Raw genomic sequence first — 18,057 nt, 5'->3', positions numbered from 1 at the left:
TAATTTAATTAACAACAAACTGTTCCAAAAATCTTTTAGCAAAACAACTTTTTCATTTTATTTTTTAAGCAATTATGTGATCATGGGATACTTCTGTATGTGCCATTCAGTCAATAATGTGAATGCTTGTGGATAAACTTTGGTCAAATCTCAGTGTAGCAATGCAGATTCTTCATCCAGAGCATTAGTATTTCTTCCAAAGACTCTATGATGACAGCCTTGCATGTTTCCAGAGGATCTGGCAGAATGCATGCACTAATGACTGACAGCGCCACAATCTCCACTTACTGTCCACATGGATAATGTTTCTCAACAGAAAAAAATGCATTTAAAGTAATTAATCATAAGTGGTGTCTTCATTCATGGCAAAGCTGTCGCGAGATGGGAGAGTGACTCTGCTAAAGGTTACTACCGACCTCAAATGCCAGATATGAAACACTGGCATTTGGATGTTCTGAATGGTAACTTTGCATTGATCTGAAGAGGAGCAGGCAAGACATTGAAGGTGGCGGTGCCTTCCAATTTCAAAAATAGGACAGCACCCAGTGGCACAGGTCTGAGTGACAGGACAAGTGTTGAGCTGGACCCTCCCCTCCCTCATTTGGGGCAGGCATTCCTCTGTGTAAGCAGACACAGACCCCCTCCCATCATATTTCTCTCTCCTTCTCCCTCTCTTTTTCCTTTGGCGATGGTAGTTGGCTCACACGGAGTATGGGTGGGCACACAGAAGTGTGTGTGTGCGTGTGTGTGCTTGCATGTTTGTGTGTTCAGGTGTGAGTGCGAGCTCAGAGGGAAGTCAGCACCCGGACAGTGTGCTAGGCGAGAGCAGGCCAGAGCTCTCCGATGGGGCCCTGACTAGGGCCAAAGCACTGAGGGGGGTCCTCAGATGAATGATTAAAAACCTTAGAAGAAAAGAAAATAACTACAAAAAAGAAGAAAAGATAAAAAAGGAGATCCAGAGAGAAGAACAATGGTTGTAGAGGAAGTGATAATTACATTGTCTGGTGGAGCGCCATGGGGGTTTCGTCTCCAGGGAGGCGTGGAACACCAGAAACCACTCCAGGTAGCGAAGGTAAGGCGAGTCACTCAGTATGTTGGACAGAAGCCAGTATTTCACAGTTTGCTAAGACAACAGTGAAAAGAACAAAACAGTGTTAAAGTCAATAGCGTCACCAAGCAGAAGGGAAACAGCAACAGAGTTTTATTGTGTAGAGCTAAAGGAACATTGGCAGTGTTCAATGTTGGTTTGGGGCCTGAATATGAGTCATCATCTTGTTTGAAAACTTTTTTTATGTAGAGTTGTACTGATGATTGATTGGGTGAACTTTAAACTTCAAGTACAGATAGGTGGGAATGCTAGGCCACCCTGTTGCATATCTTCCTCTGACTGCTTTGCCTGTTAAGCTCAGCATTAAAGAAAATGATAGTAACCCAGAAATCAAGTAACATTTGCAGAAAATATTTTTTTCTGTTGCTGGCCACAGTGCGCCCTACACCTCTGAACAACATCATAATTTCATTCAAGAAACGCTTCAATTAACCTGGCCACACCCGATAATCTTGAAGGATACATTCAGTTGGTTTTTTTATTGTAAAGTAAAATTACAAGAGTGAAAAACATACAAGTAAGCAAAATGTAGTGACCTCAGGTTATTTCTTTATAATATATTTGTTTATAATGTTAAAAAAAATCTTTATTCCATTTTTGAGAATTGCAGACTAGTTAAATATTCACATTTCCTTGAGTCCACTGAAGGTAAAGGAAATATTTAACCTTCGAATTCTCACATGGAGTCACTCAGCTCATTTTACTCTCCAAAAGCAAATTCTTCATGGGCAATAATTTGGTACCAACACTTGGCAGAAATGGAGCAGTCCAAATTTCAGTCTTGATCTCCATTTAGGATTTCAGAATGTGGCATGATATGAGATGGGGAACATATACTGGATAAAAGGATTCATTTGGCTCCCAAGTATATAAAAAATAGCACCTCTGATATAAGCTTCTCTTTTTATTTTCTGACTTAATATGTACATTTGTTTGTATTGAACACATTATATTGCACACACTTTATGAATGTATATTAGCATAATATGAAAAATAGATTCATCCACACATACTTTCCATAATTGTTGACTGAGCAGAAGTACTTTTGAAGGTGGCTATTTATAGCTGAGAAGCATCAGGTCTCTAGGTCAGCCAAGGTGTATGTTTCAGCTCAGTATTTAAAAATTAGCCTCATACACTATTTCTGAACATGCACTAATCGTCTTGATGCTAATCGTCACTTCCTTGTAGGTTCACATCAAAAAGAATTACTAATCGTTTGACATCTTTTACTCCGGACTGTTGCTGCTCTGACATCACATATGGCGTGGTGTTAATTCAAATGAAGCCCCCCCTTAAAAATGATCTCCATATTACAAAATACAGGAATCTATCTACTTGGCACAGTAGGTCAGGGAAATTGTATTATATCCTGCTTTTTCACAGGATATAGTTCTTCTGTGCAATGAATCCTTATTTGTATAATGCACTGATATATACCTGTACTGTAACTCATTATCTTCCACAGTTGAGTTAATATATAATATTTGCACTGGCAAAATAATTATCCTTTGGAAAATGTTACTGGCTTAGATTGTCTAAGTAAACTTTTAATATGTTTTCATGAGTGATTCTACGTTGTTGAGTTATGAAGAGTGACATGTAGACAAGCTGGCCTCGGGACACCAAGTCACCTTTACGAAGGTGGACAGCTGGTTCTGTCTGATCATCTAAAACAATGTGCTCCTTCACCCCTGAGAGGAGGAAGCTGTAATCTTGTCAGGTCTCACACTATATCATCCCAAACAGGTGGAGCAGTGTGTGGCTGCACTGAAAAGAGCTGGTGTGTCAGTCCTGGGTCTGTGCCGTTGAGACAGCATGTGCATGCTTCTATGTTTATTTATATGACTTTAAGTGTATTTTTGTACTTCCCCATGTGGTGAATGTGTGCACGCATGTAAGGCTATTATAACTGTTATGATTTGTGGCCACAAAGTGACTGCGTGAATGAATAACAGACATCCTCTGCCACAAGTAAGCACGGACCATTTTAAAAGGCTTAGCTAAATGGGGACATGGGATTTAATTACAGACAAACTAGAATAGCTGGAAAGAAAACTAGTTAAGGTAACCAAAGCAATGCTTCTCCATCCACTAATTCTAATATTAAAAATTTCTTTCATATAGCCTATGCCTTCGTAAAGCGTAATCAAAACTGCACTGTTAGCTTAAAAAATAGGAACATCTTCAGGCCTCTGTTTTAGATTTACTATGTGACATGTCGACATAGCTTGCACAGACCTGAGGCAGTTTAGAGTGGGCAAAACGCCACGGTCCTGACAGACCTTGGGCACAAATAGCAAAGCACCAAATGAAGATGGCTTCTGGCTGGCATTTCCTTGTTAAAGTGTGTATGAGAGCTCCACTCGAGCTGTAATATGTGGCATATGTCTGCAGCAAGATCGAGCTGTCAGTGCAGAATCTGGTCTCTGTCTTTGTCAGTCATTATCACAAACCAATCCAAGACAGCAGCATAGCTCTGTTGTTTTTTTAAAAATGATTGAAACAACATTTCTTCATACAACGAGTCAGAAATTCAGATTTTCAATTATTTTTAGTATTTCAGCTTTTAACTTGTTTTGCCTATATGTAGGTGCGCAAACGCAGCAAGGCATGCAGGGCTGGGTTGCGGGAGGCTGATGAGCTGGTCTCCATCAATGAGCAGCCATGTGCAACGCTCTCCCATGCCCAGGCCATGAACCTCATCGACAGTTCCCCTGGGATATTACACATCCGGGTCAAAAGGTCAGAAGAACAAGAGAAAGTAAACTCTTCTCAATCTTAAAGCATCAGCAGCTCATTGTAATGGATAAAGAAAAGTGTAAAATGCACTGACTTCATACTTGCTGCCTTGCATTTAAAATGAATTAAAAACAAGAAGACAGCGTATACTAAATACAAAAAATTAAGTTATGATATCACATTCAAAGGTACTCATTGACATTAAAACTATTTTAACCTTTGCACTTGTTTTCAGGGCACCTGCTGGTTTTCAGTCTGTGGTGCTTGTGACCCGAGCCCCATCTCCCCGAATAGACAAAGAGTACCGTGCTGCTCTGCGAGCTATGTCACCAAATCACCCTCACCATGCACCTGTCCGCGAAGTCCATCGTAGCCGCTCCACCCTAACCAGCGGCTTGACATCGCCACCTGGGAGCGAGGCTTACTATGGCGAGACTGATAGTGATGCAGATGTGGCAGGCTACGAGAGACAACGCAGGCAGAAACGCCGAAGCCCCAGCAACTCCAACCCTGGGAAACCCACAGGACGAACCTCTCCTGAGGGTGGGGAGACATCAGAAATGAGTGGCTATGACAGCGCTCCAGATGCACATGTTTACCCCCGTTTATTGGATGGTGGAGAGGGAAATGGAGGAGGAGGTCTGCCAGGGGTGGCTAGAAGGGAAGTGATTTACCAACCTCATGGTCCCGGAATGTGGTCTTCCCAGACATCGACAGAGACTTCCTCTATCATATCCTCAGCAGATGACCAAGGGCCACGGGATGCAGGGCAAGAGGAGGATAGTGGCTTTTTAGAGCCTGCCAATGTGCCACTGGTATCCCCTGAGAGGGCAAAGGAGGCTCTGATGCTTGGCTCCCGTAACCAGCTCGTGCCCATGGTGGGTCCTGTGAATAAACCCATCGATGATGAGCTTACAACAACATACATGGAAAAGGCCAAGCAAGCCAGTAAGTACACCTGGAGAAGGCCACTGGGATCAACTTGTGCCTCACATGTAAAAGTTAAATAAATATCCTATTATGATTTGGTGGGAGTTTATGATTATGATACAAATGATCCAAAAATTAAAAATCAAACAAATACGCCTTACCTTTTTCTAAACAGTGCGTCAAGAGAGGTCAGTTATTGATTTAAAACAGCGCTTTAGGGAGCTAAAACAGATCAGTTTTGGAACTACAGTATTTATCTATATATGGTACCTGTTTATAATTATCCTAGAGTCACAAGCTGAGTTTTGAAGCTGATCATTAGCTATTTATATCCATTGATACTCTGGAAACATCACTGATACCAAATTAATTGTACCAATACTGTCGGAATAGTGTGATATGAAGCTTAATCAAGCTTAATCAAAAAGACTAACGTGTCCAGTGTGATTTGTTTAATATGACAATTAGCAAAACTAGCCACACATAAATGTTTTTTGAGGTTTGAAGCTCAAAGTGGGTGGGTGTCAAATCTGATAACAGGGCATAGTCATATAGTTTATCGCATTTTCCTCCAGTTATGTAAAAAACCCAGCAATCAACCTAGGAGCCCAGAAAACCAACTGCTTTTTGATATCAGGTGGCAAACCGAGGATAATATCTAGAGCTCTTGCTGCTCTCATCCCCTTTACTCTTTTCTTACTTCTTACTGTATATTGAAAGAACAATAATATGTGATTTGTTCTGTAATACTCAATATGATGTACTTTGGTTCTTATTAAAATTGCAAATGCATTTTTATGCTTTTCAAAATGCATCAATTAAAATGATGTGCTTACATTAACCTTGACTTAATAGTTTCACAATCTTTGAAGAGAGGTTAAAAAAAATGCGATAGTGATGAAAGCACAGAAAATGACTAAGCATTCTTTCCTAAAATTTGTCATTCTGTCTATCATCCTTAATTGATTCTTGGAATTCCTCCTTGCCATCACTGACATTCTAATGTCCTACTTAAGAACCATGTCCTAAACAAATTAAAATTCCGCTTCATGTGGCATTTATACCAGGGTAATAGAATTAGATTGCCTATGATAATCTGTTTAATACCATAACAAGTTAAAGGATATGTTATGTATGCCTTTTGAAGTTCTCCTTCCAGTCACCTATGACATCAAAGTTTCCATTAGAATGCAAATACTTTCATTAAAGTTAGATGTCAGAGTACATGACCCTAACAATGTGCAAATTTATCCTTCACCTTAGCTAATGTGATAAGCTCAAAGCTTCTGTGGAATTTTCCTGGAAGTGCTACTGTGGCAAGTTAAGAGATGGATGCCTGTTGGACAGGCAGACAGGACAGGTTTAGAAGCTTATGTCAGAGTTCATTCTTTCAAAGGCTAAATCTTTTCCTTTTGAAATTCTGACCCTAAGATTTACTTTACATTATGCCACTGCATAACAACTTCTAATAGTTTTGACTTTCATATCCTGCAGAACTGAACCGAGGGGATACACAGCAAGACAAACAAGTAAAGGAAGCCAAAAGCAAGTGTAGAACAATCGCCTCTCTTCTGACAGATGCTCCTAATCCTCACTCAAAAGGTGTGCTAATGTTCAAGAAGAGAAGGCAGCGCTCCAAGAAGTACACACTCACTAGCTTTGGTAGTGTTGATGAGGACAGGTGTCAGGACTCACAAGAGGAGGATGGGGTACTTCCTGGCAGTGAATCTGAGTTTGATGAGGAAGGTTTTTCATCAGTTCCGGACCCGACTTGGGACAGTGACTATCTGGATATGCTGGAAAAGAGGGCAACAGCAGGTACTGAAGGTCGTGGGGATGGAGCAGAGGATGCTCCGAGTCCAGGTTTGAGTGACACTGTGGGCAAGGGTGCCCAGTTATTTGAGCAACAGAGAAAAAGGGTTGCTGAGCATGCCAAGAAGGCAGAAGCAGCAAAACCTCAAATACCTCCACAATCCCAAGTCCATGAGGAACCTCAGATACTCCAGATGTTTCAGTCACAACAAGAAGTAGAGCCACAAATAAACTTACAACCTCAGCACATAACACTACCTGGAACTATATCCACACAATCAATCCTATCACAAGCCCCAGGTCCAGTTCCTGTTGCATCCCGTGGAATGACTAATGGAGACCTATCCTACTCTGCAGTCAGCACAGCTAGCATGGAGGAGTCATCTCCACCAGTGGCACCCAAACCAGCTACTGCCTCAGTTACCATTCTGACCAGTCCTGGTCAACCAGCCGAAACACCATTGCCAGAACTACCTGTGAGTAATGTTCTCAACAGGACAGCACGTCCTTTTACCCCTGGCTTTATCAGTATTCGGGCTGCAACTGCCCCTGTGACGTTCCGGCCACCTGTCACAAAGACAACCCAGCGTCCTGCCTCAACAGCTGTTGTGCCGCCACCATTTTCCACTACATATGAACTAGACATTAACAATACAGCAGGAACGTCACAGCTATCCCCTGGTACTTCATCAGTGATCTCGCCACAAACTTCCATACTTCAAAGTTCCTTGGTCTCAAAGCCAGAAGCTCCTGTTACCTACCACCCTCCATCCCTTTCTACTTGTGTGCAGTCAACACCACCAATTACTACTGTTCAGCAGGCTCCATTTCCAATTGTGACTCCAGCATCTATTCCATCAGTACCACCAGCACCACATGTACCAGTGATTCTAGTACCTGGTCCACCTACATCCCAAATTCCTGTGTCAGCTGACCAAGTTATCACAGTGTCTCCACTTCAAACACCAGTTGCTCAGCTACCACTGCAATCTTCAATTGCACCTTTGTCTCAAGTGTCAGTGGTCTCCCAGTCTGAAACTGTAGCACCAACCCCAGTTCCTGGTCCAACAGGTCGCACAGGAATCTTGCTTGAGGCTCGAAGGCGTAATGGGAAACCCAAACCAATGTTCAATGTGCCAGATGTTAAAAAGAAATCCCCCAATCCTGAACTGTTGTCTATGGTGCAGAATCTGGATGACAGATCCAGCCGATACAACTATGGCCAACCACCCGACGAGAATATCTATGATGATTCTGAGGAAATTAGAAGTGATGAGGCTGGCATAGGAAAGGTGCCTCCTCCAGTGGCACCCAAACCACGAGTTGTTCACGAAGCTCCACAGATTCTCCAAGCAGGAGGTAAGGGGGCCCAACTGTTTGCCAAAAGGCAGAGCCGTATGGGTATGTATGTAGTGGACACTCCACCCGAGACTACTTACCAGAAGGAAGGGACAATGCACAGTGCAGCACAACCCCTTGGTTCCTCCCTCAATCCTTCACTTCCTTCTCAATGGAAATACTCCCCAAATGTCCGTGCACCGCCCCCAATTGGGTACAACCCACTTTTGGCCCCATCTATCCCTACTGGGCCTCAGAGAGAAACAAACAAGCCAGACAACAGGGGTAGAGGAAGCTCTCCAAGAGAGGGCATCAAAGCACTGGATTTCATGAGAAGGCAACCCTATCAGCTCAATTCTGCCATGTTTAACTATGGGGGCAGCGCTGCTAATCTAGCAGCTATGCCTTCTTACCAAGCCCAGCAGCGTGACTACATACCACCAATGGTTGGAAGCTCCTTGACCTCACCAAGGCAGATCCCCATCAAAACAGCCCGTGTCTATGAGGTCAAGCGATTCTCCACACCTACACCTATGTCCGGTCCATCTCTCGCTCCTAAAGTCCTCGCACCACGCTCAGCTACTTGCCTTGGAGAACGTTTGACTCACTCTGGCATGACCTCCCCACCTCCTGAAACCTTCACTCCAACTCCAGTCTCTGCCTTGACAACAGCACCAGACAGTATACCAACCCCAGCTGCACCTCTGTCCCAACCAACTGGACCACCCAACCTTCCAAAATTTTCTGCCACTCCCATTCCAAACCCAGTGCCCCCTGCAGTCCCAACACCTTATGCTCCAGTGTCATATACCACTGGGCTCCAGTCAGCCAAACAGTTTCAGAGTGCTCCTGAGCTCAGCATCCTTGCCTCTCTGCCTCCACTCAAGTCCAACCCAGTACAGGCACCTAAACCACGATTTGTGGCCACCAAGGGAGGTGTTCAGCCCCGTGTCTGGAGGCCAGGGGCAATCTGAGGGCAATGAAGCAGTCAGTACCATGTTTGGACATCTTCATATTCATGAAAAGGCTAATTAATCATGGACAGAAATATATCTGACAATTTTGTTAATTGGTTGATAGAAAAAACATGGAGTTAAAGATGTTTTATGCTTTGGGAAACTGATGGGCAAAGATCAGGACTCATCTGCAAAAATTAGCTGCTGAAGTAACATAAAATGGCAATTGAGTATGAAATTGAAATATAAAAAACAGGTGAGTTAAGTTAAATGAGAACAAAAGATTTTTATTTTTTTTGCTCAAAATGCTGCTTATCACATTTATTTTGCTGCAAACAGATTAAATGAGTCACACTAGTTTTAAACTATATTGCCATACACTGTATAGCCCACCATATGCCTGTCCTGGGGGAGGTTTGTGTAAGGCTTCTGGAGATCTCTTCTACTAATTTAGCGGAAAACCCATCTAAACAGAGCCTGTACTGAATTATTCTTTGAAACTTGAAATGTCTGAAAAGTGAACAATGAATGAACGAATGCCATTATGAGCAAAGCTCAAACCACTAAAAATATATGTTGTGTGATGTAGACTGGAGTAGGTGGATCTTATAACATGTAATTCACAGTACTCGCCCTATTCAGTCATGTACACTCATGGGTGTTTAAATGATGCTGTTTTTTAAACACCTCAGCTCGCTAGGGTCTATAAGTGAAGGCAAGGTTTGCTCTTGCAACGCGTCAAATACCTCCACTCACTATAACTAGAGAGAAATGCTATCTTTTTAGCCCAGGTCACAAACAACAAGTGCCTGGGCTGTCACTGAATGAACACTTGTTACTGGATATCACTGCTTCTATTTACCACCTAGACACACCAGAGTCATATAGTTGCACTTTGCAACTATATGTAAATTCATAACTTTTATTAAACAAATAACACAGATGAAGAAATGTGTATTTTGTTTTGTAAAGTTGTAATTTATTCAGAGGGAATGCATGGGGAAGTAGATAGACAGAGAAGCACTGGCCCTTCTGAAAGGGTTCATGAAAAGAGAGCGGCTGTGGAACGAGGACATATTTAGGAGTAATGGGGTCACAGTTCTGGTGTTGCCATTTCACTGAAGTGGTCACAATCAAAGTCAGACTTCTGTCTGTTGGTTTGATACCTCACAGCCTCTAGAAATTAAATTAGAATGACCAGGAAAGTTTGAGCCATGAAGTTTGTTGGACAGAAGCACAGAGGTTTAGCTGTTGTGTTCTAAATAACAATGGGTGCTGTTAAAAAGTAAGGAGAAATATGTTTGATGAATATGTGCTTCCAAAGATTGAATATGTTAAAGGAACAAGTAAGAAACACAGAAAGACTGTTGTGTTATATTTGTGGTACTCTTGGTAGATTTTTTTTTTTTGGATTTTTTACCCTTTTTAAAATACAGTTTCTCTTCAAGCTTGTTCTTGTTTTCATTATGTCATTAGAAAACTAGATCTTAGATATAAATATGCTGAGGTGTACAGTGTGAGTTTCTGAAAGTACATGGATTAAATAATGAGTGTGAAAAATGTTTGTTATTAATGCTGAGTAGAAGTTTATACTGAGAGATGACACGATATTTTTAGAGGAATAAAATTAGACTTCAAGGCTCTCCAGCTGTCTGACATGTCTGATTTTATACTGCCCTCTGTTGGTTAGTCTTTTAATGTATGACAAAAAGCATGCAGAAATGGAACTTGTAACTGAACAATGAAGTAAATGTAACTGTATAGTAGTTTAAACATTAAAAAAGGATTAAAAGATAAAAATTATTACCAGTGCAGAGTTTGTTTGTTTTTTTAACTTCAGACTAATTTTATAAATTAAATAGGTTTGTAGCTCGTTAATAAAAATAGTAACTCAGATAATATAATAGAATATGAATTATATTTTCACATAAGGAACCTATTGGGTCATTCTATGAAAAAATCAGTGAGTGTCTAGCTTGATTAGAATCAGCTCATTTTTGTTTGTACAACAACTTTATCACATTTAATAAAGCCATGAAAAATTCTACCTTCAATGAATATTTTGTGAGTTCTTAAAGTATAGATAAAGATCAAAATTCTAACATTGGAGCTAGCCACATTAAAATTTCAGGGCTGGAAAATACATTTAAGTATTGTTAAAAATTGTAGGTAGATCAAATGCACAACCACTCCAAATGTCACAATTTAAAGCCAAAGTGTAATTTCTTTCTTTTTTTCTATAAACAGCTCTGAGGATCTATATTATGGGATATATCCTAGAGTAGCAAAACTCCATCAATTTAATGTGACAGACTAACAGACATGACCATTGAAACCTTGGATGTTTCATCATATATTTCACAGGAGGAAACTTCAAAAACTATAGTATGGGGTAAAGTTTTAAGTATCATATCATCATATTGGAGAGATACCCGGTCAGTACAATTTATAGCATACAACATGTCCTTTTTTGTTTTTTCTAATGTTTTTTTTTCTCATTTTAAACACAAATGTTGAAGCAGTTGTTTGAGATTGAGTTAGCTTCTTTTTGACATATTTCTTAGTGCTAAATTGTAAAGATTCAGTGTTTATTACTTCTGCAGTTCCAAGAGTCATCTTTTGACTAATCTTTGTCTTACTTTCTTACTTTTCAGTAAAGATTCTAGGAGTGAGCTAAATCTGGACATTATACATATATAAAATGGGCGGGGGTGGTTTGGTGTATAAAAAAAATACTATTTTCACTTTTTTTCTGTTAGTAAGATTAAAAATTAATACTCAAAAAGTGCATTATCGTTGGAAACTTGTTGTTTAATGCCATCTATTCATTTCCCAACACACAGAATGTGTGATTCTATATCTGGAACTCAAAATGTATATTCATGTATAAATTTTGACTATAATGTAATGCAATAATGTTATATGGTTGTACTGTGTGTCAGTATATTTTTCTTTCTTTCTTTTTTTTTTGCCTACATGAACACTTGCCACTAAGTGGTGCTGTGGGGCATCAGTGTACACTGACAGTGCATTAAAAATGGCCAAGCCCCACACTCACATGGGAGGCTATATATAGAGCTGCTAATATCCAAACATAATACTCTTTATTTATAAAGAAAATGAATTGTTGCCAGGTCCCTACTGTAATTAAGAGTTGCTTCTTAATTTACCTACTTAAAAAAAGATACATTAAAAAAGGGGCCTATGGAAAGTTTCTATTTCAAGATGTGCAGAAAACATCCCGTGGAGTGTTTTCCATGGGCTGTACTAGAAATAAGACATCTGCAGCAAATCTTAGTGCTTTCCATTTAATACTTCATTGAAATGTCATTTGAATTGATCAGAAAAGGGACATGGATATTTCTACATTTCATATGAAATAATGAAATGTATGCAGAGGTATGTATAAAAATAAAACACAAATTTTAAACAGTGTCACCATTGTTATTTAAATATAAGACCTCAGTTGGTTCGAAGAAAGACTGAAAACATGTCACTTGTTTGTTACAAGCACTTCTCTGCAGTGATCATTTTGATAAAAATAGATAACTTTCTTTAGATTTCGGAGGCCAGAGATGAGCCAAAAATTTATGAGAAATCAAGACTTTATGAAGAAGAGCCTGAAGAACCTTTTTGAAATAAAGCTGACCTGAGTAATATTTAAGGAAGTTAACCCTAAGAAATAAAGGAAACTAACAATATTGGGCATTTGTATTGATGTCAAAAACCCAATGTCTGATGGCTTTCCTACATTTCAGAATCGTGCATCATAAAATATTTTAGAATATATAAAGTAAAATAAGATACATCTTACTTGGAATTGAAGTTTAACTTAAGAACAATGTTGCACATAGCATATAGATCAATTGTACTTTAATACAGTCAAACATCCAAACAGAGCCACAAAGTTACCAGTTGCATTTTCTACTTTGATTGTGTGCTCAAAAACACTAGAACAATACAAAGTTAACTGACCTTCAGAGAAAGTTACTGCAGATTTAGTTAGTGCTTCAGAGTCAAAGTTTTCTAGATCGAATTAAGCACATAAAATCTGACATTCACTCAGGACCCCTGGGATTATTTTGGCAACTAACAATCATGTTTTTATAAATGTATATTAATTGTAACAGTAATATTTAAAAATGACACATTCATATTGTGTCAATTTGTACATATGATACCTGTATATACCTGTATATTTACCTTTTTAAAATTTGCACAAAAAATAAAAAAATTCACACTAAGGAGAGTTATAGAGTTACATACATGTTTATACAGTCATATGAAAAAGAAAGGTAAATTAAAGTACTCTTTTACTGTTAGTATAGGAATTAAGGGGTAAGTGGCAGCCAGGTGCTAATAATCAAACACTCGTTAGGCTTCAATTCAGCAAAACAGTTTGCTGGATTGAAGCATTCAGTTGCGTTGGCACAATGTCACAAGCTTCCCAGTAGTGGATATCCCAGCAAATTTAATTCCAAGGTCAAACCATGCAATGCTCAGAGATATTACGGGGATTTGGGTTTGTTTTTGCAGCCACAAGATCTAGACACCTTGCAATTACAGAGTCCACCACCTCTTTTTACAAAAGCATTCTATAGTCAGATGTGAGGCCATCTCCTTGGCAGTTCAAGCATGTCATGAAACAGGATAAGCACAGCAGCAAATCTACTATGGAAAAGCTGAAAAACAAAAGAAAAGAGTGCTGAAATGACCCAGTCAAAGGCCAAACCTCAACCCAGCTGAAATTCTATGGTGAGATCTTGAGAGGGCTGTGCATAAATGAATGCCCACAAACCTCAATGAACTGAAGCAGTGTTGTAAAGAAGAGTGGACCAAAATTTTTCCACAACAATGTAAGAGCGTAAAGTTACATAGAGAAAAATTGCTTTAAAGTTATTGGTGCTAAAGGCGGTTCTACAAGCTACTGAATGTACTTAGTTTTTCACAGGATTGCATAGACCCCTGTAAAACCTTTTTTTTTCACATGATCATATGCCTGTATTGCATGCTATTATCATCACTATAATAATGTAGAAAAAATCGAATAATGTTAGACCCTCACCTAAAGGATAACTCTGTTGTTATGACAATGTAAGTACATATATTTACTGAAGACTTTTTAAGCCCTGGGAAAAGTTGTGACGTCAAAGGCAGGTTGTGTATTTGCACACAAGAAAGCAAAAATTTGTGTTTTCTTTAAAATGGAAGATATACAGTTACCAGTAAGGATACTAATGACATATCTTTGGTAGTTTTGGGGTTTGCACTCCACCACATTCAGATGGTTTGCACAAAATGTTTTAAATATCTGTCACCTCATTGTCTGCATGTCCATCACATTCAGTAGTTCAGGGAAACTGAAAAGTCTTTCTGTGTACCCTAAACACACCCAGAGTCCTGTGAGGTTATATTATAGTTGGGTTCTGTCCCCCTCACTCTTTGCTACTAAATATAGGCTTCTGAGCCATCTGTGAGAATGATTTTGTTCCCTTAATATCACCATCAGCAGTTTCAGCTGGCCAACAGAGACTTCTCCCCTGACTTTAATGCCCCCCTGCCCCCTCCTCAATCCCTATTCATACACCCAACCTCAACCTCCTCCTCCCGTCTTGATACGAACACCAACAGCCCCAACCCCCTGAAAGAGCTGCCATCTGAGTGTTGGTTGGGTTTTGCACTTCCCGGGACCTGGGTCCAGGCGAACGTAGGGTCAGAGGCACTGAGGGATTTGTAAACTTGTGATCGAGATCACCAACATTGGTCTCTCGGTCTCCTCTTCACTGTTTGGTATTTATAGGTCTGTCTTTCTTGCCAGGACAACAACAAAAACTCGGTGAGTGGATCTACATCCCACAAATCACTGTGTCCATTTGTTCTACCAATCAACTGACAGCTGATAACTGGGAGGATTTCAGTTTTGCATAGTGCAAAAGCCGTGAGAGGGATTTAACATGCAATGTGGTCCCACTCATATTTCTGCAGCTGATCTTAAGGAGAAACTAATGCAAGACCTCAAGAGTTCAATAAATAAAAATGATCAGTTAGCAGTTTAATTTTATGACAAATAATTAATTGCAGATGCAACATAGCTATAAAAGTTCCTTTGCTGTTTTTAAAATTATCAAAGGAGTGGTTAAATGTGCTGATCATCTCACTCGGTGGGTGTTGCATATGTTTTATATGGCGCTGCCAAACCCTGAGAGGGGTTGGTAAATCTGAGAACAGACTTGTCTGAGCCTTTAATTATTTAAGGGAATTAAAAGACAGTGTTGAAAATCCTCCTCGTTAACATCCATTAACTAAACCAGTTTGTACACCTGTTTTGAGAGATGGCCAAATATATAGTCAGAATTGTTTTGTGGAGGTGTGTTCTTAAGGGTTATGTTGAGCCCATTTGATAGCCGAATGACGCCATTCCATGTCGCTAAAATGTCTTGGCTGGAAATGGCTTTTAAAAATAGCTTCAGTGGGTTGAGTTACAGCCAGTAGATGTGATGTGATGTTTTGCCACTTGATTGGGCCTTAAAGAAACTGGTGAGAGCTGAAAGTGTTGATACCTGTTCAGAAAGATAAGAAACCATGTAACGCACGCATATAATTACATGTAAACCAGATGCATGTCTTTCACAGTGGATAGCTTGGCCTATGAGATAGAGGGAAGTTTTCCCACCTTTATGTTTCCATGCAAGAGGCTGTGATAAAATATTATGAATAATTCCATCATTTTTAATAAGCCCGGGGCTTCTGTCTCAACCATAACATGGTTCTGTTTACATTGGCACAGACTGTGTACAGATCTTGTGTCTCCAAACAAAACTGAAACACATATTGAGCTATACGTTTCCTTCGAGGCAGACATCTGTTTCACTAGAGAATGTAAGAAATCTGAGGGCACTGACATCCCGTTTGAACTTGAAAAATGAGGAGGGCCCTTGCTGTCAGTCTGTCTGATACATTCAGGTCCCGGGGATTCACTTTCAGGCGTGGTGGTAAAGTGTTGATGGTTGAGAGTTATTTTGTGACTATGGTGCAAATCAATGGTAACACTGAAGCAACAACACCCCTTTCAGTGCAATTAAAGCTTTACAGTCAATTCATGATTTATGAATTCCTTTGAATATGGATGTGTAGTGTGAAATAGAAAACTACAACTGAAGGTATCAATTACTTTGTCTTATTTGGTTTCTATTTTGTTAATTTATGTTTTTTTCATACTAAACCTCTTAAAGTTTTCTATGTTATTTATCTAGACTTAATCCCTTTAAGGAGCTTCTTTTTTCCGGAGAAGTTTTGATATTACTTAAAATTAATTAACTTTTGAGTCTTGAACATAAGGATTTCATTGCTTAAGTATGTGTTCAGGTTAATATCATCACTTGTTCTACATTTTTCTAACCAAAGGTAATGTTCTGTGTTCTCCCCCGGCCCCTCAAGTCATGCCTCTGGGTACACCTGCTCCCCTAACCAAGCGGAAAAAGCCCTCCAAGATCATAACTGACCTATCACATATCCCTCAGGATGGTAAGGCTTACATAAAATGACGTGACTATGAAACCAAGTTACCACTGCTCAGTGGAGCTCTTTCATATAAACACAGTACACAGAAATACACGGTGGTAAAACAAAAAGGGGTACAAGTATTAGAGAACTAGCTGCTTATTTGCAGTACAATTAAGTCAATCTACTTTACTAATAAAGGATACCGTTCTTTAATGAAACAATGTTTATGAGTTAGTACTACTTTCAACCTCATTTACCAATGTTAGGGCCATTGTTTGGCTCTCACTTACGTAGAATATGAGTCAGAGCCAGAGGCATCGGAGTTTGACCTGGGAACAAAGATCAGAACTCCTAAAGACATCATGCTGGAGGAGCTTTCCCTGCTGAAGAACCGAGGATCCAAGATGTTCAAGATGAGACAGCAGAGAGTGGAGAAATTCATCTATGAGAACAACCCTGACATCTTCAGTAGTGAGTCCATGGTGAGAGCCTAGTTCATAAACAAAATAAAGTCTTGTTTGTCACTGCAATGCAAATTTATTGACACTAGGTTGATAATCCAAGCAAATTTGAGGCAAATAAATCTTGAATTAGCTTTGAATCTCATGCAGAAAGGTAACACCTGAAGAACTGTATCCTTACCTTTACAATTTTGCTTTTGTTGATATAAATATTTGAAAGAAACCTAGTACCAGCATGCAGATGGTGATTATTTAAATGTAAAGTCACCTGGGCTTTAATTATAATCATACTGATCAATTTTAACAGTGATATAAGAGGGTTTTTTGGTCTTGAAGCAGATAAAGACCACACAATCATAATTTTAACCTAAACATAATGCTCAAGTCCTGATCATTATTATTCAGTAAATACAAATCAAAGCATTGTATGGTGTATGATTGATTATAATGGTGATACTTTGCTCTATATGGGTTGGCTGAAGCTCTGGAGGTAGAGCAGGTCATCTGCTAATTGCAAGGTTGGTGGTTTGATCCCTGGCTGCTCCCACTTTGCATACCAAATATCCTTGAGCAGAACACTAAACCCAAGCTGCATGAATGTGTGTGAATGGTAGATAGATAGCATTTATGCATAGAAAAAAATGGTTGTGTGAATGAGGCAAGTTGTATAAACAGCTTTGAGTGCTCAGGTACAGTAGAAAAGTGCTGTATAACAACCAGTCCATTTACCCTTTCTTTCAGGACAACCTGCAGAAGTTTGTTCCCTCCCTGGGAGGTCAAGTGGGAGGTCAAATAATAAACCTCGGTGGGCATTTTGTTAGCAAGGAGTCTGGACGTCTGAATTTTGTAGGGCTACAAACAGGAGGAGGGGCCCCTGTGCCTCCCCCAAAGCCTGGAAGCAAAGGAGCAGGAGGAACGGGAGGTGCAAGTGGAGCAGGAAGTGCAGGAGTTGGTGTGGGCGAGAAAGGTGGAAAAGGAGAAGGTAGTAGTGAGTGGTCTCCACTAAAAGGTTTGTCTAATTTCTTTTTCTTTTGGCCATTTGTAGTGCAATTCTGTTTTAGGTACAGAGGGCCATTTCTCCAAAAATTATTTAAAATGCATTAAGAAAGTGTGTTTACAGCTTGAGAAATACATCTAGAAGGACAACTGTATAAATTAATAAAAAATAACAGTGTACACGATATATATATATATATATATATATATA

At 39.6% G+C, this 18,057-nt stretch overlaps 2 protein-coding genes across 3 annotated transcripts in view; both read left to right on the top strand.

The window, feature by feature from the left end:
- The first annotated feature begins 231 nt into the window (after nucleotides 1–231).
- On the top strand, nucleotides 232–10,678 carry synpo2la (synaptopodin 2-like a). Its single transcript, XM_005727297.2, has 4 exons — nucleotides 232–1,072; nucleotides 3,702–3,853; nucleotides 4,086–4,798; nucleotides 6,275–10,678. The coding sequence occupies exons 1-4, from the start codon at nucleotides 971–973 to the stop codon at nucleotides 8,902–8,904; spliced, it is 3,597 nt and encodes a 1,198-aa protein (XP_005727354.1). The 5' UTR covers nucleotides 232–970; the 3' UTR covers nucleotides 8,905–10,678.
- Nucleotides 10,679–14,463: 3,785 nt separating this feature from the next.
- The window catches only part of myoz1a (myozenin 1a), a 5,513-nt gene continuing 1,919 nt past the window's right edge, over nucleotides 14,464–18,057 (top strand). Inside the window, exons 1-4 of one of the 2 annotated variants that reach the window (XM_013909435.1) lie at nucleotides 14,464–14,722; nucleotides 16,291–16,410; nucleotides 16,684–16,871; nucleotides 17,592–17,859. In XM_013909435.1, coding sequence (XP_013764889.1) covers nucleotides 16,326–16,410; nucleotides 16,684–16,871; nucleotides 17,592–17,859 — 541 coding nt within the window. In that variant the 5' untranslated portion in view covers nucleotides 14,464–14,722; nucleotides 16,291–16,325. The remainder of the gene's footprint in view (nucleotides 14,723–16,290; nucleotides 16,411–16,683; nucleotides 16,872–17,591; nucleotides 17,860–18,057) is intronic. The other variant, XM_005727294.2, reaches the window with a different exon arrangement.

The sequence above is a fragment of the Pundamilia nyererei genome, unplaced genomic scaffold, assembly GCF_000239375.1.
Source record: "Pundamilia nyererei isolate P.nyererei 1_Seehausen unplaced genomic scaffold, PunNye1.0 scaffold00024, whole genome shotgun sequence".
Taxonomy (NCBI): domain Eukaryota; kingdom Metazoa; phylum Chordata; class Actinopteri; order Cichliformes; family Cichlidae; genus Pundamilia; species Pundamilia nyererei.
This window is presented reverse-complemented; position numbering and strand designations above follow the sequence as displayed.

Bases quoted from the DNA above. Each gene is read 5' to 3' on its own strand.
- synpo2la (XM_005727297.2), top strand. From the start codon at position 971: ATGGTTGTAGAGGAAGTGATAATTACATTGTCTGGTGGAGCGCCATGG. The intron at 3,854-4,085 runs GTCAGAAGAACA...ACTTGTTTTCAG, and splicing joins TTACACATCCGGGTCAAAAG to GGCACCTGCTGGTTTTCAGT. The intron at 4,799-6,274 runs GTAAGTACACCT...CATATCCTGCAG, and splicing joins GGAAAAGGCCAAGCAAGCCA to AACTGAACCGAGGGGATACA.